Consider the following 27741-nt stretch of genomic DNA (forward strand, 5'->3'; position numbering starts at 1 on the left):
AGTGATTTTTTAAAATCTCTTGATTGTTTTCTACATACTATACTGCAATTCAAAGAACTCCAATCAAAACGTTGAAGAGTTAAATGCGTTTTCCTTTCAAACCAATTATGGTCGAGTTGTCAAAACTTTGACATGCTGAATGCAATCAAAAGAAATTATTATTCAATCTGAAAGTTTTCATTCTAATTGTTGCTTGGAATTTTAGTTTAGGTCCCTATCAGCAGCGAAGCTATATGAGATTTGGAGCTATAGCTTAACGTGGAATCCGAATCACGTAAGCTCCCACCAGGAATCAAACCAGATCTCCCATGCCAAAGGCGCGTATGTTAACTGCTTAGCCACGATGGAGCTCTTAATTGTTGCTATAGCCCATCATCTTTCTAATGCAAAGTGGTGGATTTGATGACGAGGAATTAGACGTGGGATATTTAATTGGTAATAATGTTAGCTCTCGATTCCATGAGGCTAAATACCTACGCATAACCCACAGATAACCATCATAGATTTAAGTCACATATTTATAATGGGTCTGTACTCATAAAAGTACAAAGCAAGGATCACGAGAGACTCAGTTCTGGAGAAAAAGCTAATCGGAAATATTACTTTCAATCTGACTGAATCTATGTGGATAACCGTAGGGAATCAACTGATAAGGTTGACGATGAAAGCCTCATGTGAGATTCCTATCTCCATGAGACTTGTATTGATAACAAACACTTACCTGGACTTAAAGGTCTAGATGAGCTCGGAGATGGATTATATGGAATGGGACTCGACACAGTCCTGGGTCGAACATTTCCACCAGACATAGCTATCTCATTATAATGACGTTCTTCTTCCATTTCCAAGCTATCAAGAAACAAAACTTATTTTATTTCTTTATTAAGAAAAGAGCTGAAAAAAACATGAAGAAGACACATCAAACTATCTGATAACATATAACGCTTCTCTGTTATTTTTAGAATACATCTTGAGTTGCTAAGTAGAATTATATTTGCGTCTGAAAATTCTGTATTAAGAACAACTGAGAATGTGGGTATGAGAACACACATGAGAAACAAGTGACATTTGATCGGATGTTTTGTGCTTTATATCATCATGTTTTCTTCTTTTGTCTACACTCAAGATTTTTTGCGCTAAATTCAATACTATTATTTAGTGCTTTCAGCATGAGTGTGAATACTAAACAATCACATCAAGTACGTATTCACTTGCTTTTCATATTCGTGTTAGAATTCCTATTGCTCAAACCATATCTATTTGTATATAAATCCATTATAAATATGCGTAATGAAAACGATTCAATGACCATCATGTAAGTACCAACTTTTTTTCCTTTAAATTACAAAGGAGTGCCGTATTTTCTCGAACATATTACCTCTCGCATATATTACATTCTCCCTACATTTAACCTCAATTATCCGAAATACAATGACAGTAAAACCGTTACCTTTAAACTCTCGCAATTTTATACAAAAAAGACCACTAATAACACCGTGATGTTTCGTCTGGTGACACAAGTCCCTAGTAGATTAAAAGAAAAAAGAAAAAAAAAAAAGTTATAAAACGTGTAGCTGGCTTTAAGGTATACCTCCATAGTGCCGAGGTATAATTTTTGCAGTTTCATGTACACCGAATCATGTTTGACATCACAGGTGAAGTATTACTAATCTATATCGGGAGCATTTAAAGTATTTTTTGTAAAAATATTTCTAAAACCTATTTAGTATAAAGTACGGAACACTCACTTAATATTTCTAGCACTCGCTTCCATTAGCCTTTGAAATATTTCAAACGATTATTTGCAAATATCTTTGTTCAAAGACTATGGAGGTGAGTGTTCAAAATATAAACTTTATACTTATCAAGAATTCTTTGAGGTAATTAATACCTTGCAAATATTTCATACAAATTCATACTTCTTCCGGGCTTCTTAAAAGTAACGAAATTACTGCCTACTGCCTATTTTCTTTGAAGAGACGTACTTAATCATAACATTAAATAATGTGTGATATCTAACGCGGAGATATAGTAGTAGTTAACACAACTCTAAACTCACGAGTCAACATACGAGAATTCCCTTTTGCAAAATGTCACTTAACCATTATGAAATTAGTTATTTCCTCGACCAATAAGGAAATTATACATACTGAAAATTTTTAACTAACGCGAATTTCTTGTAGTAATTTGTAATAAAATAAAAAAAAAAAAAAAAAAAAAACCCTAAGAACATTATTTCTTCTGTACGTATATAATTAGTGTTTGAGAGTTATCATCATAATGGTCCAATCCTTATCTAAATTTCCTTTTTTCGTGTTTAAAATTGGTTGGTTGAACTGCAGTTTAGTGTCCTGTACAGTACCGAGGCTATACTACACCCAGACTTACAGCTTAACGTAGAATCCGAACCACATGAATTCCCACCGTAAATCGAACCCAGGACTCCCGCGCCAAAGATGTGTATGCTTAACATATGGCCAAGTAGTTCCATGTACATGGTAACAGTTTATGCATTCCGTAGCCGGTATGTATTAATGATGACACTGTGAATGACATAGTAGGCGGTAACAGGTCACTAAAGTTACGGCAAAAAGGTGCTTTTCTTATTTTGATGCGAGAATAAAAACGGAGAAGCCACAGGAAAAAACAGACTTTCGCCAACTAAACTACTTGCATTATTATTTAATTTACGTATGGAACCTGAGATAATATTGTTGGAATTTCTCCTTTATTGTACACTGCTGAGGTAGTTTAAATGATTGTGCTTCTACTCGTCAAAAATGAAACGAAATATGTTCTTTTACAAGGTTGCGAGTGTGCTATACTCGCAAAAGGGACAGATGATTTAATGAAAGCGAATTAATTACGGAAAAATAATGGTATAAATAAGAAATTAATTACATATATACTGCCTTTACCTCCTTCAATCATAGTTTTTTGTGGGTGGCGTTTCATTTTTCGGTCCAGGTTCGTTGTAGGAGAGCTTAATGGTGGCTGTAACACAGTGTTTTCCGGTAAAATTCAACTCAATACTCTAAAAACTCCAATGGACCTTCACAAAGGCGCAACGGACTGATTGCGTGTGCATTCATTTGCCGTAAGAATGACAAGTACGAAAAACAAGCACCAACCTATTCTAGAAGGTCACTATGTCTAAGACTTATTTAGCACAGCACAGCGAAGAGAAAATTTCTAGCACTTTTTCTGTTGCGGTACTAGACTCAAGGAGTTAGTACATTTACTCTAAGTAGGCTTTTATGTAAATAACATAGAAATTTACGTATGGATTAAGAATCCGGGGCCATTAGATAATACGGTTTCGTATCAAGTTTCTTGATTAAAATAGTATATTAATGCATTTCACTCACTATTTTCATGGCGCCTACCCACCAGCTGCGTTAAGTTGACAGAAAGAAAATTTTCCTAATCTGCGAACGTCGACTACAGTCGGCGTTTTAATTTTTTGTCCATATCTTGGGCTCGTCCAGAGTAGACGCTAAAGGCTTTCCGTGCGAATCCTTGCGTTCTACTGCTTATCGAAAACAACAGAAAGCAAAAAATCGAACGGAACACCTTCCGCGACTACTCTCGATAAACTCAAGGAAAGAAAAAAAAAAGTAGACATATATAAATTTAACTTTATGCGGCTTCTCTATTTTTATTCTCACATCAAAATCAGAAGAGTATCTCCTTCCTTTTTCCTGTCATCGCTTACTAAGTTACTCACAGTGACGTCACTAATACTTATTGGTTCTGGAATGCATAAGCAGTTACCGTGTACGTCTCCTCTCCTTAAACTTTTTATTTTATACAGAAAACTTATAACACACGTCACTTCAAACTCCATACGATATATATAACTTCAAATGATCAATCAACGATCAAGATCTATGTTAATTGCACACCCTTATTTTTGTGTTTCGAAGAGTTTCAAGTAGTTAATCCTGGCATATTAGCACGGCACTTACATAATTATTGAGGTACTTACACTCCTCAAAACAGAAACTAGAAAAAGAAAATTGGGATAAGGATTAGGATATTATGATAAAACTCATGAACAATAATTATACATATAAGTGTAAAAGTATTCTTACAGGTACAATTTTTCAGAACTTACTACAGAACGTTCACGATAATAATAATAAATAAATAAACACTTTCAGTATGTATAATTTCCTCATAGGCAGTTGTCCAAGGAAATATCTATGTGTCATGAGGGATCAGTGCTTTTTACAAAGAATTATTATGTGATTAAGATTAGATAACTTATTTTTGTTAATTGAGTATCTGCTGTATTTTACTAGCGTTCGTGATATAATTATGTTAATTACCAATACACTTGAATTTTCATATGGAATGATAACTAAATAGTGTTTGTCAAATTCTACAAACTCCTGTTATGTAATATGATGTTTAAAGTACTTTTCAAGATGGAGAGAAGAAAACGAACAAAATTTCGTAATCTCGAAAAGGCTGGAAGAAGCACAACTAATTTGTACGAAATGTTAGCAACATTTTACGATTTCTCCAAAGGGGCACTTTCTGTTAACTACTAAATTTATCTTATAATGTTTCATTAGCTCTATTTCAAGATTCACTGGAATCTGCAAGTAACTGCTTTGCCCACTCATTGTCATAAATTACTGAAATTTAAATATTATTACATATATATATTATACTTTTGGAAGGGACTCAGATAATCGTATGTTGGCTTGATATAATTTTCGATCCCTACAAAAACAAGAAAATGCAATATTTAGATGTGTTTTCATTTTAACGGAAATAAATTTAGCCATTAGTACAAACGAAGTGAATAAATAAGCAGTAGAAATATGGTGCAAGAGAAACCAGGTAGCAAGTTTTAAATTGTACAGTTAAAAGTATAATGTTATGTTAAACAACTCTATGTTTTCAATACTAATACTGAATGTAAGTATAACACTGTAAGTGGGTATTCACTGATTACTCGAAATCATTGAAAGCATGTAAACAACAATATTGGGATGAATCTGTAAGTTCTCGTAGTTATAATAATCTCTATATACTACGCTCTGAATATAAATTACAAGTAGAACTCCTAACAGTTCAACTTATTAACCGACGAAGTACGAAGTAAATTCCTTATGTTTACTACGCCCCCAAATTTTTTACGTCCAAATCTGTTAAAACAGTGCGTAAATATTATAGTATATCGTCCGCGGCAATTCAAAACCTGCTATGTGTATTTTGCAGGAGAAGCGAAAAACAGTATCCTGGTTAGCTTTTTGGCTTTATAAAAGTGATGTTATAAGTAATATTTGATGCTGCACGTAACTTGATACCTTTTCAAGTAACTTGAGAAGGTACCAGTTACGTGCAGCATCAAATATTACTTATAACATCACTTTTATAAAGCCAAAAAGCTAACCAGGATACTGTTTTTCGCTTCTCCTGCAAAATGCACATAGCAGGTTTTGAATTGCCGCCGACGATATACATATATTATATACTATAGTATAGTATAGTATACTATATTATATACTACACTATAGTATATATATTTGGTCTAGGAATTAATTCGTGCGGTTGGTACGCACACATTGAAGCTGTAGTACAAACACAAAATACATAAATACCTTAAGAAAAATATTGTCCATCGCTAGCCACCACTTTCGCCCATCTGTCAGGCAATGTACGGATTCCGTGGCGAAAGAAGTCCTCATCCTTGGAAGCGATCCAGTCAGAGACCCATGTTTCGATATCTTCTGAAGAAGTAAACCGCTGTCCAATCAAATCGTTGTTCATGCAATCGAACAAGTAGTAGTCCGAAGGAGCAACGTCTGGTGAATACGGCGGGTGGGGTAAAACTTCCCATCCGACATTTTCTAAATAGGTTTTGACCGGTTTTGCGACATGTGGGCGAGCGTTATCATGTTGAACAATAAGTTTATCATGTCTGTTCTCCCATTCTGGTCGTGTTCTGGCCAGAGCTTGCTTCAAACGCATTAATTGTCGTCGATAACGTTCTCCATTCATAGTTTCACCCGGTTGCAGCAGCTCATAGTACACCACACCTTTCATATCCTACCATATGCACAGCATAACCTTTGCACAGTGAATATCTCGTTTTGGTTGTGATGGACCTGGTTCACCTGGTTTCACCCAGGCCTTTTTTCGTTTAGGGTTCTCGTAATGGTTCCACTTCTCATCACCCGTAATAATTCGATGCAGAAACCCCTTTCTGCTCTGTCGTTGAAGCAGCAATTCGCAAATGGTTTTTCGTCTTTCAATGTCTCTGTCTTTCAATTCATGTGGAACCCAATGTGACATCTTTTGAATCATTCCCATGGCTTTCAAGCGTTTGGAGACTGTTGTTTGATCAACGCCTAATGCTGCTGCAAGTTGTTCCTGCGTTTGACACGAATCCTGCTCGAGCAATGCTGTCAATTCTTCGTCTTGAAATTTTTTTGGCTGTCCAGCTCGCTCTTGGTCTGCCAAGCCGAAATCACCACTTCTAAACCGTACAAACCACTTCTGACACGTTCGCTCAGCTAGAGCATGGTCACCATACACTTCCACCAAAATACGATGACTTTCAGTCGCACTTTTCTGCATGTTAAAGTAATGCAGCAGGACACCCCGCAAAAACACTTTATCAGGCACAAATTGCGCCATGTTCACTTAACTACAAACTGGTGTTGTTGACGCTTTAATCCACTGCCCTATACTACGAACGATACGCGATGACAGGGGTTTGCAACACATGTGTGGATACACGGAACTGTGGGACGCTCCGTTCGTTGCGCCATCTCTTGTCCACCCGCACGAATTAATTCCTAGACCAATATATATATATATATATATATATATATATATATATATATATATATATATATATATATATATATATATATATATATATATATTCGACCTCTTTGATGCAATTACGATCACATTTTGGAACACAAATATTCCCGTAATCATTTAATGAAATAATGAAATTCCCTTGATATTTTTAACTGCAACGGTTGATACTTTTGATTATACTGTACATTACAATGGTATGTCTATTTTAAAAGGTTCACAGGATATACTCCAAAATTTGCATCAATTTTCTCTCTTATTTACAATTATTCGAACTTTGAAAATTTCTTACAGTGAGGTACTTTACGACCTATTTATGGAAAGAAATTAGTGCACTTATCGTTTTCAATAGACCTGTGGCGAAAAGATTTGATTTCATTATCTAACATTAGAATAGATTTTATAAGATCTGAATACGTTATGAAGCGAATAAAATGAATTACTGATTGACAGGGTTACTGGTACGAAGTTAATACATTAAAATACTAACCTAGACTCTGATTCAGACAAATGCCGGCAGAGGGCTTCTCGCCTTTCAACTTCTAACTGCAACTTCCTTTGAAGTCTGAGATTCTCTTCTCGAATTTGCTTCTCTTCCATAACATACCGTTGCATCTTTTCAGTATCTATAAACACATAAATTCGAATATTACGTTTAATTATAACTGGTTGTTACGACCGAGCCTTTGACCTGCTGTACATTATAGATTAAAATCGTGTTTAACCAGAATTCTAATTGTTTACATTTAACATTTTTTAACTCATACATCATCTTAAGTTTGCTTACCAACTAACATGCGGTTAAACAAGTATTAATGCCCAAATCTAGTATGGATACGGTCTTGTCCTAATAATAACAGTAAAGTATTTTTATGTTCAGTATCATCACTGTCCACTTTGAAAGAATTAAAAAGAAACAATAGAGTAAGTTGCAATTAAATCGTCACAACATATTACTGTAGAAATACACAAATATAAATGCTCAAACCTAAATATGATTACAGACTTTGTCCTATTTTGAAATAATTAAATTGAAAGTACACAATTTTTAAGTTGAAAATTAAATTATCACTATCGTGTTAAATCGGAAAATTTTTGCATGCCAGAGACATCTATTGGCGTGACTACCTACCATTAGGAATAAGTGACACACATAGAATGGACTGAGACTTTTGACTTTTAAAATTAGGATTTTACATTTTCCTACAAAATAATTTTCATTAAATTCGAAATCCAACTGAATTTGTTTTACGAACATAAATATTAGCATTATCACGATCTGCTACTTAGTCTAAGGACCTATGAAGCTAGAGATTACCAAAACTGGCAGTTTATGCCAGTGATCGCCAAACCGTCGATCGCGAGCTACATTTTCGGTAGATCGTGTTAACGCTCCAGTTGGCTGACCCTGATTCCTTCAATGAGCTGACGCTAACGACAGGGGGCGCTCACGACAAGAAGTTGGTAAATATTTTGGTTGATCGCTCACAGTACGATATAAAAACGGTACAGTGGCTCAGAAGCTTCCGCGATGTTTGGTGACCTCTTATTTATGAGGTGTAACACAAGGCAGTTTCGAAGGTCATGACCACTTAAACAAAACAGTCAGCGAAGCTCAATAGTGTATGAAAAACGAAGCTACAGGATAAGGACCGGGGTCTTGAAGCGTAACTGTGACAAGGTAGAAGAAAACAATGACTGAGAAAGTAATTACAAAATTTAATCAGTACCTAAACACTTCAGTGTCATCCAATAGTGAGGCGAGAACTACATTAAATGGGCATTCATAGGCATGTTGCAATGTCTACACGAACTGGATTTGGAGGACTGGAAACGTGTCGTTCTTTCGGACAAGTCACCCTTTACCCTCTTCCTTAACAATGCATGCCTATTTGTCTGGCGAACACCCTCTGAAGCATACGACGTGAACTGTCTCCGTCCGACGATCAAACATGGTGAGGGCTCTACTATGGTCTGAGGTGCTGTATCAATGTATTCAGCAGTGTCCTTAGTCACACTGCACGGTCGCACCACAGGAACAGTGTATAGAGAATTCTTGGGTAACCAGACTCACCCAATGGTGCAAACTATTTCCAGATGGGAATGTCATATCCCAGGATGATAATGCCCCCTATTCACTCCGCTGCTCCCGTTCAAAAGTGGTTTCAAGAGAATGAGGATCAGATTCAACATTTTCCCTGGTCGCTCAGTCCTCAGACCTGGACATCATCGTGCCTCTGTGGCTGGTTTTGGAAAACAGGGTTCAGCATCGATTTCCACATCTTCATCTCTATCTGAGCTGGAGGCTTTGCTAAGAAGAATGGCTTCAAATCCCTCTTACCACTATTTAGGATTTATATCGGTCTATTCCGCAAGAATTCAAGCTGTACTGCATACTAAAGTTGAGCCAACACCGTATTAACACAAAATGTTTCGACTTTCAGAGGGATTTCCATTATTATTTTGTACAATACCTGTGTATACCAGCGAGGCTCATTACACAAAACATAAGGAAAATTCTCCCCTCTGCTTGAGCGACCGAGGAGAGTAATTGTTGTTTCTTTCTTATGATCACGTTTTCAAAACCTTCCTCTCTACACAAATTACGGGCATTACAACAATATGTTTGTACGTCCATTAGGCATTCATAAGCTAATGATTCAGCATTACTGATACAGTAATACGATATTGTATTATCAACAGAGAGAACTAGTTTTATACACACTAAGGTCTAACACTGCTCCCTTTTTCATTAGATTCATAAAAGTTACGTAGTACTAGCAGAGAGAAATTCTGCCTACGGAAGAGTATTAATTAGCACTGAACGTCTTCGATGGATAGACAATGCTGTTTCCACTGAATTAATACTTTATTATTAGTCTTATAATTAGCAATCATGCTTCGTAGCCATGAAGCTTCTGTGTTCGAACCGCGTGGGAGATATGTGGAACTAACATCTTATTTTTAACCATATAGCATCAGTGCTGAAAGAGAATACTGAACTTTACACAGAGACAACAATAATACACTCCCTATACCAGTAACAACCTATTATTCAAAGGAAAAGAAGCAAAATTATTTCCGTCTTAAATTGTTCAATAACCCGAAGGAATTTTACTAATATTTTAGTATTATAGTGTTTTCATAACGAACTACAGTACACAAAATATCCAAATGCTTATCATAAAACCTGAGAACCTGTTTCTACGTTGGATAAAAATAGACGTATCACCGAAAATTAAGAGTTTGTTACTTACGTTCTTGTTGTGCAATCGCTAACTGATTCTTAAGACGAGCCACTTCACTACGTAGGGTTTGAATATGAGTACTTAAGTTGGCTGCAGTATCTCCATTATTAATATCCCTTGGGGACGCTGGGTCCGAAACAGGTTGATCTAATTTTATCTGCAGCATCCTGGAAAAATCCAATACATTTCGATAAAGTAAGATTTCTACTTCCATCAAAGTCCTAAGGAAGGATGATTTTTATCGCATTTAACGTGAAAAAAATAAATAAAAGCTTTATATTCCATTGTTATACCCGGCAAGATACAGGAAATGAATAACGAAATGAAATGACAGTCCCCAAGAAAACCCAAGGATATTGCGGTGATCAGTAAACGTTCACATGACCACGGACTATCTGCATCAAAATATGAACTCTGTACTACTGAACGAAAACGTTCAAATTTTAATATAATCTATATGTGGTTTTGTACAGTTAACACTAGGAATCATAAGATGGTAATATCATCAGGTCTTCATGTAAGCGTTTTCATACATAGAATCTAGATCTGAATTTCAAACAACACAGAACTTCAAGAGGAGAAAAAGTAGATGTCATTCTAACCGACCGGTGCTCTAATGCATCATACCGAACGTCAAGAGCTTTTCACTAGTATTAGTCAGTATTGCCAAAATATTGACACAAAGTCGTTAAACGAGAAGTCACTAAAAAACTGGAGCCATAATACTGTACTATCTCACTTTCACTACTGTGTAGAAGGATATTACGATTTCTACGTTTTATATATATCAGGTTCGTTGTGTGGATGGAGACATAACACACAGTAAAGAATATAATCATCTCTACTATCCATATCAGATGTGCCTGCAGCCTATGATTCCTTGTATTATTTAATGGATGATATATTATTCAATAAACAACGTGCTAGTGTACATATATGTAGATATATTTTATTGGAGATTAATTCAGTTACTCTTTTTATCAGCTTCTTCATCAATTTACACATTATTAACATACGCGTATCACATATAATTATATTTATTTTCCGTATTTATTCTCATATTATTATTATTATTATATCTATCACTTTATATTCTGTCAAGGGCTGAATTTAGTAATAAGCCACTAGGATCACGTATCAATATACACATGTAGGCATCATCATCCAGTTAACTATTCATTACTCTGCGTTAAACTATTCATTGTACTATCTGATGGTTTTAATTTTAATCACAATATTATATACAAACTATAGTTGGAATAGCGTCGATGATCGATCCGAGGCTCACAAGTTTTAAAGACACATACAGGGGTTGGACAAAAAATTCCAAAACGTTTGCAAAAGTGTGAAAATTAAACTTAGTATGGTGTGGGGCCTCCTTTTGCGTCCAAAACAGCTTGGAACCGACGTGGAATGGACGTATACAGCTCCTGAATCGTGGTGTGTGGAATTTTGTACCATTGTTCCTTCAAAACATGCTCCAGTTCCTTAAGGATTGCTGGTGGAGGGTAATGAGACCGAACACGCCTTTCTAACTCAGACCACAATGGCTCAATGATGTTCAGATCTGATGATTGTGGGATCCAGGGGAGGTGTGATAAGCTCCTGTCCTGCTCCTCAAACCATGATTTCACAGTTTTTGCAGCGTGACAGGGTGCCAAATCATCTTGGTAAATGCCATCACCATCAGGGAACAATATTTGGGCCATGGGTAGAACCTTGCCCCCAAAATGGCCTCATACGCCTTAGCATTCATCATTCTATGCAGGGCTATGATGGGACCTGCGGAAAACCATGGTATCACTGCCCATACTGTAACAACCCCCCCCCCCCCCCATGATTTACAGTTGGGAGCTGACAGTCTGTATCATAGGCCTGCGACGGTGTTCTCCATACGTAAAACACGACCAGTTGTTGGAAACAAGGTGAAGGTCGATTCATCGGACCACATTACGTGTTTCCACTGCTCATGAGTACACGCCTTGTGTTCCTTGCACCACTGGATACGCCTCTTCGCATTTACTGCTGTGACCAGGGGTTTGGCGATAGCGGCCCTGTCATGAATTTTCATTTTATGAAGTTCCCGTCGCACTGTTTTCGATGAAACCGGGTTCTGTAGGCCGGAATTGAGTTCAGACGTAATTCTCATTGCAGTGTTGTTCTTTTTAGCTGCTACAATCCGTTTTAATGCCCTCCGGTCCCTACATGACAGGATTGTCTTTCGACCACTGTTGTGCTTTGCAGACGTCGTTTGCCCATGAATTGTGTATGCCCTTGTCACATTGGACACAGTGCCTTTCGATATTCCCACAATGTTCGCCACTGTTGCCACTGAAGCTCCAACCAGACGGGCACCAACGATCATGCCTCTTTGGAAGTCTGTCAGGTCGCCCATTTCACCGCACCACTTTCACACCACGACACTCACAGGTGAACGGGTTACTGCTGACGGAAGAGGAAGGTCCACGTGACACTTAAAAAAAAAAAAAAAAAAAAAAAAAAAAAAAAAAAGAAAAAAAAAAGAAAGATCGGCAACCGCAACACGCGTTGTACAGTGGAGGGCCAAACTTACGTGTCCTGTACGAAGTGTTTTTAGATTTTTTTTTTTTTTTTTTTTGTGTCTATCCCCTGTATTTCCACAATACATATTAACAAATTCACAAAATGCCTTTTCACTATACAAATAATAACAGTTTGTTTATCTAATAACGATTCGAAAAATTTAATTTCTTTTACATGGGCAATTTTTAAATCATCTAGTACGGACCAGTATCCCTTAAAATATTCGCAGCAACATTTTGTAATGTGTCGCTCAGCTATATAATACCGGCGCATTACAATACTTTTAACATAATGGACAAATGGATACTATAAAATACTTATGTTAAACATAATGAACAATACAAGAAAATTAAAAACCTACAAAGTTAAAAAAGAAACTAACATTCACTTCACTTTAAATCACGCTTTTTCAGCTAATCGGCTTGCTATTAATGCTATGTTACTTGTACCTTTCAACGGAAGCTCTTAAAACTAAGGGACACTTAATGCTGGAATTGCTCTCCGTTAAAGGACAAACGTTAACAGAAAACAATGTGGAAGGATGATCAAGTTGCATATTTGTCGAACTCGTCGTTACTTGAACTGATAAGAGACATATATCAAAACTGCTTCAAACTAAGTGTTTAATAACAAATAAATTGTAGGCAGCACAAAGACCACCAGATTTGTAAATAAATCACCGTATCACGAAAACAGTCGCCATCGGAAAAATTACTTTTATCGCTAATCGAATGCCCTAGATTTAGCGACTTTCCCCAAACTGACAACTGAGTGTGGTACATTCTTGTCATCTGTTGTGAAATTGCATAACGTCTTATCGAGTAATTTTTATTTGGTAGTGACGTCTGGGTTTTATAATCCAGAGTATAGTGCTGTAATCTGGTTTAAACACGGACGAACTAACCTTGAACATGATCCACGTGGAAGACTTGCAAAATGTGTACCACTACTAGAAATCATTGAACGATACTGTATTAAATAACCGGTGTGTGGAAGTGCGTGAAATTGCTGAAACTGTAAGCTTCGAAAAAGCGAATCGGGCATATTTTGTATTAAGATTTCCACACAATGAATGCAGTATCTACTTTCGAAAATCAGGCGTGTTCAACGTGAATTATCTCAAGAGGGACTCACTTTAAAAATCTCAAATTTTCAGAAAACATTTGTGTTGTAAAAAGTAGTTAAAATTTTATCACTGAGTTTTTGAGTCTTTCGAGTTATCACTTTACTAGTTTTCGAGTTATTGCGTTTTACTTTTATGTGGCGGAATAAGATTTATTAATAACTGAAGTACAACTAAACTGACGGTTCATTCTGCTACTAAACTGCATATGTTATGTATTTAAAACATGTAAGTCATTTCAATTGTGCATGCTGTTTTATTGTAATAATATTTAATTGAGACAAATTAACAGTTATCTACGTTTTGAATGAAATAATTATAATTAGAAATAAATGTTATTTCGTCTTATGTAGTTTTTCAACTTAAGGAATACATAACGTAGTGAAGATCACTTTATTAACAGGAAGTCCGACTTAGCCCACTGTTTAACCAAAATACAAAAGAGTAAATAAAGCAACATAAGACTTGTATATATTTTGTTACAGGAAAAATAATACGATTTGTTGCAAGAATTGTGTGACCAGTGACAACTTTCCCACAACACTGCTGCTGTAGCTAAAGAAGTCAAGGAAGTAGCATAAAAAAAAATTACCAGGGTCGGAAAAAAAATCACGATTTTTTAAAAAATCATTATTGTTGATTTCTTGCTTTAAATCGATTTTTTAAAATTTAAATCACTAGTACTTGATTAAAAAAATAATTAAATGTTCAATGAATAAAAATAAATAAAAAATAACCTCGACAAACGTACCTTTTTTCAGCTTCTAATTTATCCATTCGTTTCCATAGCTTATTAACCAACGCTTCCTGTTCTTGTTCTAATGTATTTTCCAGTTCTACTTTCTCGCGACGCAGTTGTTCCAAGTTACTTTGTTTAGCTGAGGTTTCAGCTTCTAACTTTTCAATCTTTCGCATCAATTTATTCACCAAGCATTCTTGTTCTTGTTCTAGAGTCTGTTCAAGACGGCATTTTTCTTGGCGAAGCTGTAATGAACGATTTAAACAATATCAACACATCTTTTACTTAAAAAAAACTAAATGATACCTTATGAAATCTGTAATGTTCAACGCCGGAGAAACAGAAGCTCAATAAAGTATTCTACCTACTATTACTACCCTGCTCCTTCATATCTTACACGTTTACGTTCTGTATGCAGCGTTAGATGTGAATTTTCATTTAGATTAGAACACACTACAACTGACATACCCACGAAGTGTCGCAACTAATGATAATGAAGCTGGCAGTTCTTTAATTCTTGCCTTCTATTTTACATTCTCCACTGAAATTTAAGAACACATTTTACAAAAATACTGAATAAAACCTTTAGATTAATATATCACGATTCCTTTTATAGTACAGAAGGTCGTTTCAGGTTTATGGTAACACATTCAATCACTAGTTAGCAGCACGTGTGAACACACCCGAATAATTATTGCGGGTAACTTCAAAACTGATGTATGTTAATTAAGACGGAAGTCTACTGTCATGTGTATGAATGGTCGTATGGGTCCGAAATACATTTGTTGGAAGGGTAATGTTTTCCCCTTTCTACTTTAGGCAAATAAATAAACGTGTATGACGTGAAGGGTTTCCGTGTGTCAGAGAAAGAGGTCAAAAACGTGATGAACTGCAACTATACGAGCACTCCTGGTATTCCTGGGCACTCCAATATTAGGAATCGTCGCCCGGGTATACTCCAATATTAGGAAAACCCTGGTTTACTCCCAATGTGACATGACGTGAAAAAAGTTTCAAAGAACAATAGCAAGGGCAGTACAACATTCCGCCGCGTGGGACTTGATTGTTCAATGGCGCATGGTAACTGTGATTCGATCCCAGCTTGCGCCAAGTAGGCTTTGTAGTGAACGATTACAGTGTGCTCCTGTTTCCTACTACTTTTATAATTCCATCATGTTGTTCATCATCATCATCATCGTCTCCCTTAGCCTCGGAGCATAATCGTGAGACTTTAAGCGAAGAAAAACAATCCGCCGCAATCATAAACCGCATAAAGCTCGCGTTTATGGCAGCGTTCTTCATCATCATAGAGACCGAAAATGAGCAGTCAAAAGCTGAATTAACGCTACCTTGCAGGGGACAATATCGTAGTGATTTGCACGAGGTATGAGTGTATTTGCTGGAATTGATAAAAATATATTCTATTGTCCCTGTTATTCCATAGATCATTCTTCGTACGTGAACGTGCTGAATTTTCAACGCGGCTTTATGGTTGTTGGTGGTTACTGCTATAATGGCAAACTGACGCTACCTACCCAGAATGGACAAAAGAACTAAAAATCAATGCAGTTTATTGCGAATTAAACATTTCTGGAGCTACTATATACTGCCACGAGATTGCATCCCTAATATGGCAGCAAAACATCTCGCATTATCATCCACAGGGGATTTATCCATACGGCGAAGTTAACAGCGACTGAGCAGATGGCATGAGAAAGAGGAATCCATGCAATCCTTTTTGCAGATATTCCTGTGAAATCACCTGATGCGTCATTTTTTATTTATTTATTTATATTTTTTTCTTTCTTGGAACGAGCGTTGGGCAATCGACTAAACAGTCTTTGGAAAGTCTGTCATGAAAACTGCAATTGATTTGTTCTGTTTCAACACAGTCTCCTTTAGTGGAAAATACGATGTAGAACAACAGGAACCATACAAGGGTTGCACATCAAGCAAAACTACTGGTGGCGTCGCGATGTTAAGATGGTAAGGATGCCAAATTCGTTATCATGACCTTCTGCAAAGACGCTGAAGATACGTATTTATCATTCCACATTATTGGTTAAGTGATGAAGTAGGAGAAACGCATACTGTATTTATACAATATATAGGGTGAATCTGTAGTTTCTCCCGGCGCGTTTTTTTCTTGCATTGCTGATATACCGTTTCTTCATTGTGTTGTCACTTCAAGTGTTTCAATACTTTCATTATTTCAGTCAATTAATTATGTGTGGAAATATTTCTCTTTCTTTCACTGAACGGAATGGAGACTTTCATATTCTGATTTTACTGATTCTTCTACATGATTACTTAAGTACTTCTTACCTTGTAAATCTGAGTTTGGTACATAAATTACTTTAAGATTTGTAAATTATTTAATCTCTACACAAAATTAACTTACCACATATCGTCGCATGAGAACCAGAGGAAGGTAATCCAAAAATGCGGCTTTTGTTTTCTTCATGTTTGGACATAATTTTGAAAGCCTCATTTGGTGTAAATGGAACGAAACGCCATCTGCTGTTCTTGTCGATCAGCTGTTGTAATGTAGCTCAATTACCATCTTATTAAAAACACATCTCTCTAAGAAACTAACATTATTTTTGTCCTCTCGCCTCTAAACTTACGAAACTGGAGTTACGTTCCTCTGGTTTTCATGCGACGGTATATGGTAGTCTGGAAAATAACTAAATCACAATATCTAATTATTCATTCAGTCATTTTGATTAAAGAAAATTATTCTCTATAAATTAATGGGTTAAAATTTATGGTTGGCGCAAGTATTAAACAACATTAGCAGAAAATAATTGCCTCGCAGGATTTAAAAAGCACGTAGTTTTAAGAAGCTTCACTAAACATACGCACGTTAAGTTAATTCAACGCAAATGTTACAGTTTACAGAATTTTAGATATCCACGAACACTTCAATTCAAAAGAAAGAAAAAAAATACAGAACTACCAACTCCAAAACCTATCTACGAATCAATCAACAAAATGATCATATTTTTCATCTTAACTAAAAGCAGTTTCTTTTTCTCATTATATGGATGCACCACGAAAAATTCGCCTCTTTCCGATTAGATACAAAATGTACATTTGAGAGGAGTTCTATAATACGATACTGCATCAGACATATTATATATGTAATATGAACTCAAAAATGTGGGGATTGTGGATGGAGTCGCAACGACGCGCCACGCTAAAAGCAATGATCCGCCTTAGAATAATTTTAGTCCTTACAATGGATATCTTGTGGTCAGACGTAATTTTTAGGTAATTTGGCTTGCGTGTAGTACTATTCAACATGCTGTATTCAAGTGAAGAAAGGAGCTCCTTCGTGGCTAAGCGGTTAGCGTACGCGCCTTTGGCTCGATTCCGGGTTCGATTCCCGGCGGGAGCTCATGTGGTTCGGATTCCACGTTAATCAGTAGGTCCACGTCTCATATAGCCTCGCTGCTGAACGGGACGCTAAACTAAAATCAACTCAACTCAAGTGAAGAAAGGTTCCCTAATAGGTTTCTCAATCGTCAGATTCACGCCGAGTTGACAATTCAAAATCTGGCTAAGAAATGAAGAGCAACAGGATCGACTGCACTCAAATGCACGCCTGTATCTGCGAGGACACCTGAGATGACAGGCAAAATACAGGAATAATTAGATATCTAGAAAAGACAATTTGTCCATGTATTCGCTCTGTCCATGGATATGTCCATATTTCCAAAAGACCAATTGATCTGAAAGAACTTCTATCCACTCGGGTAGCCGGCGCCAGCCACAAGCGATTTTCACCATTCGGAATCTAAAAGAGAAGGTGTGGGCAAATAATTTCCGTAACTTCCGTATAATATAGTGCATAGCATTTCCCAAGCTGAACTGCAAGTTGTCATGTTAAGTCATTCCATGCCAAATCATCAAACGGGGTTGCTCGACAATCAGTTTTTAGGTTACGTACTGTGAAAGGTTTTCAGATTTTTCTCATATGCCATCATCTTGAATTTTCACTGATTTTTCTTCACTGCCGAGCATGAAAAATAAAGATTTGCAATGGTCTAGAAAACAGGCTGCTCCATGATTACTATGAAAGATAAAAAATTGCGGTTTGCACTACTTTAAAGCAGAGATATTGGTCTTTCATAGAACATATTTGAAGGCACGATAATGTCTTGGTAAAACGGATTTTCAAGATGTCGAATACAGCCATAAAAAGTACTTGAAACCACAGGATGTTGTTTTCTGCACAAGAACTGGCTAAAAAGTTTTCAGCATTGGTGAGAAATTGCTGGAGTAGGAAGTTCACGTCAATTTTTGACTCCGAAAAAATAGAATCCTGAAAAATTTCGAACTCAAAATTCTCAAAAGACACAGCAGGAAGAAAAAATTAAATGAAATCTAAGTGTTACGGTGGAAGGAACCGGGAGAACCCCGAAAAACCCATGCATACGGTCTCTGTCCACCACAAAGCTCACTTTGCGCGAGCTGGGATCGAACCAAGGACCTCATATACACCCCAGATGAACGCTCTACCACTGAGACACCGCGGCCACGGGAGCACGAAGAAATTTCAAATTTTGGTCCTTGATACTCCTACTAGTTCTGAATAGAAACTATGGATTTCATTTCCTGATGAACGATTTACAGGCTTTCAAAATCCTTACATATACAGTGATTGTTTTAACTTGAAGTCGCAAAATTTCTGGAAAAATAAGTATTGGAAGGAAACAAACAAACAAACAAACAAAAAAATTTCGAAATAAAAAGTGAGGAGGAAGTGATAAAATTAGCCCTCGCTAACCCTGGGGGCGGGGTAACTTTGGAAACTTAAACGAGGATCCTATTTTTTCTTTTTTAGTGTGTATTCAGATTCTACGAGAAAAAAATAAGTAAATTCTATTCGAAACTTTTTTTTTTTCTGATTCGTGATAGATTGAGCTGTAATCAATGAAAGCTAGATTCACTAAGTTTACTTCAATTGGGAGTCGTCACGTTTCATTCCTGAATAAATGTGCGATCAATCTTTTGCCCCCCAAAACGTTTTCTCGACTCGTAATAGATGGTACAGAAGCCTTCTCTACACTTGGCGTGAATTCAGATAATTCAAATGTGGCAATGCAATTAGGTGTAGTAATCGCAGTTGGCTACCAAGTATTTTAACGGCTGCATCTCTCCATGATCCACGTCTATGGTTTCTTAGAAGCTATTCGATATAATTTTATATTTGACAATCCATTCATTTTGATTTAATCTGATTTTCAGTTTTGTGTCTCCTTTCAGCAGCGAGGCTATATGAAACGCAGACCTCCATGCGGGCGCAGACCACATAAGCCCCATTCGGAAATCGAACCCTGGTCTCCACTTCATCGAGGAAGATGTTAATCTAGTAATTGTTAATGAAGAAGTTTGTTCATCAGTTTATTTTGTACTACTTTTGAAGTGTATTTTATTTCACAGTCTGGGGTACTACTGACACTGTATTCAACTGAATTTTATTTACTACATTCGTTGAGCTGCTTCATTTGTTGTGTTTGAACTACTTTTGCCTAGACTCAAGACTATGGAGAAATGTAGCTGATAAAACGCTTGATAGCCAATTTCGATTATTACAGCGACTATACCTAGTTGCTGTGCCACACTTAAATTAACTAAATTCACGTCGAATAAAAAACCATCTTTCACGCCACTTTCCATTAGTTAAATATTCTGAAATGAAATATTGGACCTTCCATTTGAAGAAACCTCAGTGAAACTAGGTTTCACTGATTACATTGCCATCTATCAGGAATCGAAAAAAAATTCGAATAAAATTTTTGTTTTCCTGTAGAATCCGAATCTGCAATAAAAAAATGAGGGCCCTCTCGTAAGTTTTCATAACTGACCCTCACCTTCATGGGTGACGAGCCCGCTAATTTATCACAGGTGAATTTCCTCTTCCAAAATTGATCGCCCAGCACTTCTTTTTTTCCAGATGTTTTGCAATTTCAAATAAATAAATAAATAAATAAATAAATAATAATAATAAAAACACACCCTGTCAAATAAGAATTTTGAGCCTGTAAATCAATCATCAGTTGAAGTCACAAAATAAAATTTACACTTTTATTCAGAACTAGTAGGAGTATAGGGAAGAACCAAAATTTCAAACTTCTTCCTGTTTCCACTTTAAAGAATTTAAAATTTTTGATTGTCGGAAGGAAAAATCGGCATGAAGGACTTCTAACTTTAGGTATACTTACATCAACTCTGAAAATCCTTCTAGCCATAGTTCTTGTGTAGAAAACCCCATCCTGTGGTTTCAAGTACTTTTGATCTTACAGGCTTTCGAAATTGGAAAAGTTCGTAGTTTTGATGGTTGCATTTGAAATCCTGAAAATTCCTTACTACAAACCGTTTTTATCTATCATAGTAACCGTGCAGCACTGTAAGCTCTGACAGTTTCCTACACCACTGTAAACTCTTTATTTTTCACGCGTGGAAGTAAAGAAAAAGAAGTCAAAATCCAAGATGGCGGCGGATGAAAAATCTGATATTTTTTTTGTTAGCACGTCATTAGAAAAGTAACCTTTGGTGAAATTATATATATATAAATACCTGACGATCGAGTAACCATAATATGTGATATCTTACATGGAAAGATCCATGAGAAACACGTTATCTCATACGTAGATGTATTTTCAGATAAATAGTGACCACTTGTAACATCTACTGTAAACATTAAGTACGTCTTTCATAATTATTTAAAGTGTCCTGTACAAAACTGTACTCTGAACAGAAGTCTGGTTTTCGTGCTATTCTCCGTAATTTGACAAGAAACTTTGTAGAATCACGCAGAAGTGAGTGTATCAAATTTGTTTCGAATAATTTCTTGTTAAGAGCCTTAAACGCTTTTGTCAAGACTTGACTAAACAAAGGTTCTTCTTTTCAGCTGATAGTAGAGCTAGATACTACAGTCAATCCTTACACTGCTTGTTCATAATCAATAAATTATGTTCACTTTTCGTCCTTGCTATATTTAACTTATCTCCTTCTCCCGCTATTTGAATGAGCAATAAAATTAGTACATATGAGTATATTTTGAATGTTTTACTTTTAAGTTGTAAAGGTTCATCAAACCTGATTTAGCTTCCTGGAGAGGTCATTAGTTAGGCATTCCTCTTCCTGTTCGTAGTGATGAGCAAGTGTTTCTTTCTCCTTCTTCAACGCTTGAATCTTTTTCAGTAAAGTATTACTGATAAATTCTTCTTCTTGTTCAGCCTTGGCTTGCTACAAAATAAGAACAACACAATATTACACTGATGCAATTTATTACAAATACATTACACTATTGAAATACAGGGTGTTACAAAAATTTGTCATATTATTCTGGGAATAGGTTCTTCACGTCAAAATAAGGAAAAAAAAAAGTTTAATAGCCGGAAGTGCGTAGTTTCACTACTATAGGACCGATTGTAATGGGGTCAAGATATCACTAACTAGTATGTGAACTATCCAAATATCCATTTTTCAGAACCTCTGGTGCTTGTATAATCATTTTGCGAGAGACTGTTTGGGAGTACTTGATCACTCTCCACCTACCTCTCTCTAAAAATACGTGTGCAAATACTGGAGCGTTCTTAAACATGGATATTTGGATAGTTCACATACCAGTTTCTCAGTGATGACCACGATAGGCCCCATAGTAGTGGAGCTGTGATCTTTTACAGTTTACTTTTTTTTCACGTTCTCGGCACCCTGTAACTCCGAAACTATCCACTTTTGAGCACAGATCCATATGAACTTTTTTTCCTATTTTGATGTGAGAAATCTATTCTCAAAATATAATGACACATTTTCGTAACATCCTGTTTAATTAATAACAATTTGTTAGTTAATAGGACTGCTACTTGTGAAGATACTCAGTAGTCTCAGAAAAATGATATAATAGGTATTTCTGTAAGAGGACAGACAATTACAACAAAATAAACAAATAAATTATACGTTGTTTTCTTTTTTCACGATACGATTGAAAAGATTAAGTATTGTTTCTACAGTATTTACAGCAATACAAGCTATACGGATCTTTCAATGGAGACCTGAGTTTTCTCGTACATACTCAAAAGAAGGTAGCGAATACAAGATGTTCTTTATCAGAATACAATATGCCTAAATCAGTCAAGGGATTTAAAAAGAACATGCAGAGGGCAACACAAGAACTTTCAACTTATTGCTGACTAGATCAAACTTGCAGCGTGAAGTTCATTTTAAAGACTGAGTTTCACACGGAATTCACTACTTACATATGGCAACACTTTTTTTTCTTTTCTCAAGCGTCATATTAGTTACAAAAATTGTCTCTGATTCAAATGGAGGGTTACGTTCCAAAGCTGGTCGTCCGTTTGTAGCAAAATTTTAAAACTTTATCGGGAAGAAATTAATCACTTGCTAGTTTGTGTGTTTGATAATATGTAAGAAGAGCGGAAGTTTCTATTTTTTTTTCTTTCTTTAAGCGGTTATAAACATGGAACTATTTGGCACGGAAATAAACTACTTCGCGCAAGGTTACCACATGGTTAAATTGTAGGAAATTAACGAGCATTCGTATTCTCAACATGCCTACAGATGTACAGAGACGCTCCAGTTAGTATCCTTACGCAGAGCAGAAATTACATTTATTAATTTTAACAAAATGGGTCAGAGCTTTCCTAAGCTAAGCTAACCCCACCCTACTCTATTATACCCTTTTAGACCGGTCCTAAAAATTGATGACTTTTAAATTTTCATTGCTGTTATTACCGGTACGCTTTTTGTCGGAAACCAGGCGGAAGACAAATTCCAGAATAAATGTCCAAATGGATTACATCAAACGAAAGCATGCACTATTTTATGTTTATAAGTGTGAAACCATTATGTGTACATTGTGTGACATACTAATTTCCACTGGCGGAATATTTTTGCATGATGTATATTTATGTCTACAGGCATAGAGTTACATGTGCCCCAATGTATGTGATTTTATGCGCTTTTAAGTGCTTTCTTGTACTACCCTCCGTCGCTGACGCGCCTGTTGCCTGCCGACGCACCTTGCGTAGTGGGGTCCTGTGCTAGCTCCTGCAGACTCGATTAGATAGCATTCTCGCTTTTAGTCTAGTACAAGTTGGTTTGAGCTGTTTGTACGACCGATTTTACAGTATACGTCCATACGCGTTTTCATACCTGTAAGAAGTCGTACTCATAAAGTGAATTTGCATCCATGAATGTAATTCCTACCGTAAGAAACAACTTCTAAGACACCGAGTGAATTTCGTGATGAAATAGTTCCATATAATACGATGGCAGGTAGCAGAACAGAACGTAGTAACTTTCCGTGCATATCAGTTTGAACGCATATTCTCAATCTGTATTAGGAATGATTTGGGAATGCGTCAGAGTAATAACTGTCCAGAACAGCTTAGATTATCATTTAAAGCAAGGAAAGTGAAAGACAAAGGTAATAGTATAAATGGGAACCCCCTGATCTGCGTTTCTTCTGTGTTCTATTACCACTTCTACATGATATACCATAAATTTTCTACGTAGTGCAATAGTAAGAAGTATCCATGTGCACAAGACATAAGAAATGCGTTAAATTCCCCCCCTTCCCCACACACATACACATAGTCATAGATAAAGTAGAAGGGCACTATACATGCAGTTATAAAGTACAGTTACGTTCTTTTTTATTTTCGTATCACTCGACAAGTAAATCAAAGTCGCTTTGTTACCCCCTTGGTAAGTTCATAGATACTCAATGAATAACCCCTAAAAGTATGAGCGTCCAGCTCCTTCTGGAACTGACGCGGCTTTACGTATACTATATCCAAATATTACTTTAACTTGACGGACTATTCTTAATCTGAACCGGAAAAAAAGAAAAACAAATTCCCAATAGAATGCAACTCCTCATGCGTTAGAAATGCAAGGTATGTCCTATCAGTTTATAATGTATAAGTAATTGCAACTTCGGAAACATAGTGATGGTGGAATATAAGACGCTGTGGCAAAGGGGTCCAGCCCTTTTCTCTTAAAAATGTTACAATTTTGGTAAACAAGTTTAGTTTAGGTTAGTTTATGTTATATTAGTGTAGGGGTCCACCATAATTTTGCAAAAAAAGATAGAATTTCGCTTATTTCTACTAATATTAGATTAGTTTATGTTAGGTTAGATTTGGTTACGTTATGTTACGTCCAAATACTTGCATCATTCATTTCTCTTGTAAATTTTGTGTTTTTTACGTGCTTCTGCACCCCTTGTACTAAACATACTCCTACGCTGTTAGTCAATACGAGTAACACGAAGATTGACCGTCATTAAAAAGGAAGGAAAAAAAAAATGGGAAACCTGTACGTCTGTTCTTCCGCTGCTATTACTAAGTGACATACATTTCTAGACGGAGCGTTGACTAAGAAGGAAACGCTATTAGGAGTACGACAAATTAGTATGTATGGGTGGACCAAATCATAGTGTTAGGGCCTTTATGTTGTTATTTATATACGATTTTATCAATTGCGTACATGTGGCTTAGTTTTGCTATGTCTCTTCCCAAAACCATTATCTATCAAAAGACGTGCGATGAAGTAATTTTGAATTTAATGCAACATAGCAAAAGGTTGTTTTCATTTGTTTAAATTAATACTGTAATGAAAACGCACAAAATAATTGCTCTTTAATAATGAAAAAACTCACAATTATCACAGACGCCTGACGCAGATTTCGATTCTCTTCTTGGAGGGCTTTAACTCGTAATTTATAAGTCTCTAATTCCACTTTTAACACTCTATTTTGTTGTTGTAAGGATTCAATTCGCTTTTGAAGCTGCTCCCGAGTTACAGGAGATGGAGGCATCATTATCGGTCCTCCATCAATTGAACTTGAGTCACTCTCACTTGCACTATCCGCCATGTTTGCACCTTCCATTTGGGATGATGTGGTATGAAGGGGATCCAGTTATAACGAATGTCAGCTCTATTATGAAAAATAAAAATATTTCAAACTAAACTAAAGCAACACACAGATAAAAGCGCACAACTACTAGATCTATTTTCTTTGATATAAGTATCGGTTTAAGAGCTACAAAAGATCACATCATTCGTAACAATTGCCAAGTACAAATTCTCCTTTCGAGCGTAACTTTATCATCGCCACCTGTCGGACGGCGGCACGAACTATCCTGAAAACCTGGAATTCCGGCACGTGGTCTGCTGCGCAAGTAGTGAAATTTCGGAAGAGAAACTTGAATTTTTATGGAATAACTCATGAGTAATCTCGCATATAACCGTTTCAACATTATCGATTATCCTGACAATAGATTTTTTTATTTTAATTAATACACATACTGGTTGAATAAAGTTAATTAATAGTGCGCTCGGAAACAGTTCTTCCGCCCACTACACAAAAGATGCGGGCTCTGTTCAATATTTTCATTGCGACTATGTAGTTTTAAAGTGTATTATTATTACTATATCACCCTTAGTGAGGGCCTTTACAAAAGGCAGAAGTACTTGATGAGTGTGACAATCCACTTCTGGCAAATGCAAATAGAACACCTATTAGGCAACTTTCGGGCCCCTTTGACAAATCTTATTATTTTTTTTCATATCACATTGTAACAATTAGATTAAATAATTAATATGATAGTAAGCGCAAACTAGGCCTATATTAAAGAAAATATCGTACATTTTAATGCATCACCAAAGGATGCTCCTAATAGTACGTAATCGGGAAAGTGTAGAAAAAGTTTTCGTTATAACCATTGATTTCAGGAATTGCCGACCAGTGGTAGTTCTAGAAGGTAAAAATGCGAGCTGCAGCTAGACCCCAGACTATGATAGGATATGAGTTTATTATACACTTTCAAAAATATATAAGTAATGGCTTAAATTATTTTTGTCACTCAAAACTGAGGGACTAGGCCTCCCCGGTAGGGTTGCCAACTGGCCGGTTTTTGGCCAACTGGCCAGGCCGGATATATTGCTGTTATTTTGATTAAACCCGGTGACCGGTCAAACTTCTTACCAGACCCTTTATGACCGGTTTTTTCAAATTTCTACCTAGTTCGAAGCAATTTCATCTAGTTCGAAGTATAGATTTAAAAAGTAACTTTCATTTTGTAAATCCAAACCTGTCATCTTTCACCATCTATCAACGATTAATATTTTTTATTCATGCGTGTAGTGTTTAGATAATTTTAAAGAGATGACAGGAACTGTTATTAGGGAAATTTGAAATTTACTTGTAAAGGAATTTTATACATTTATTGAGAGTGAAAAAGGACTTCTTAAAGCAATTTTCTGTGGTTGAAGTTTTAAGAATAAGTTTCATTTTCCAAATCCAAAATTGTTACGTAAAGATTAATTTACTTTTGTACACTTGTTTCGATAATCTTAAAGAAGTGGCAGTTACTGGCAAATACAATAAAATTATCAATACCGATTTCAGTTTATCATTTATTAAATGTATCTATTAAGATTACTAGTGAATGTACTAAGGATATGCAGAATACAGGTACTAATGCGCTTTTGTTCATGATATCACATTTCCTTCTCATGGATGGGCCTAAACAGAGATAAATCACTTAGATTTCACACATAGGAAATTTTGAAGGGTGCCGGGTTTTTTTATTTTCCAGAGTTGGTAACCCTACTCCTCGGCCCCGAGTTAGAACCGCCACTGGGAGTGGCACGTGGAAATTATACTGTTACAGCTACGAAATCCCCCAGGGATGTAACCCATATCCTAAAAAAAAAAAAAAAAAAAAAAAAAAAGCGCGTTTACTGTAACTCACGATTTTTCGCTTTTATTCCATTTTCCTTACGTCTATGAGTAAAATTACTTATTACTAAGGGGAGATAATCAAGGTCGCCCATGTTGTGGTTTCCAAGGGGGGAAAGCATAAGCGACATTTCAAATATAGTTTCAAATTTTGATGTAACTATTGGACGTAAAACTCAAAGATTTCATTTCATTTTTTATGTAACTATTCTAAAAATTCTATTGGATTTTCGATATTCCGAAGTATAATTTTCTCTAAGGGGGGGACAAGTGCCCCACCTTGGCCTCCCTGATGGGCACCCTTGGAGATAATCGAAAGCAGTCCATGTAAGGAGTTATTTCTAAAAAAATATAAAACAATAGAAATATAAGTAAAAAACACAATTATGTTCGGTTTTGTGTATACTGGCAATAATGTTTTCGAGAGATTTGCAGTAACAGAGCA

At 36.1% G+C, this 27741-nt stretch overlaps 1 protein-coding gene across 1 annotated transcript in view; it reads right to left on the reverse strand.

Moving 5' to 3' along the window:
* Nucleotides 1–25676, reverse strand: part of LOC145662907 (coiled-coil domain-containing protein 6) — a 44690-nt gene extending 19014 nt beyond the window's left edge. Inside the window, exons 1-6 of the mRNA XM_081728907.1 lie at nt 25212–25676; nt 21623–21772; nt 14528–14760; nt 10101–10258; nt 7334–7469; nt 722–849 (exon numbers count right to left, since the gene is read on the reverse strand). Coding sequence (XP_081585033.1) covers nt 722–849; nt 7334–7469; nt 10101–10258; nt 14528–14760; nt 21623–21772; nt 25212–25442 — 1036 coding nt within the window. The 5' untranslated portion in view covers nt 25443–25676. The remainder of the gene's footprint in view (nt 1–721; nt 850–7333; nt 7470–10100; nt 10259–14527; nt 14761–21622; nt 21773–25211) is intronic.
* Between the last annotated feature and the right edge of the window lie 2065 nt (nt 25677–27741).

The sequence above is a fragment of the Thermobia domestica genome, chromosome 10 (assembly GCF_964235325.1).
Source record: "Thermobia domestica chromosome 10, izTheDome1.hap1.1, whole genome shotgun sequence".
Classification (NCBI taxonomy): Eukaryota; Metazoa; Arthropoda; class Insecta; order Zygentoma; family Lepismatidae; genus Thermobia; species Thermobia domestica.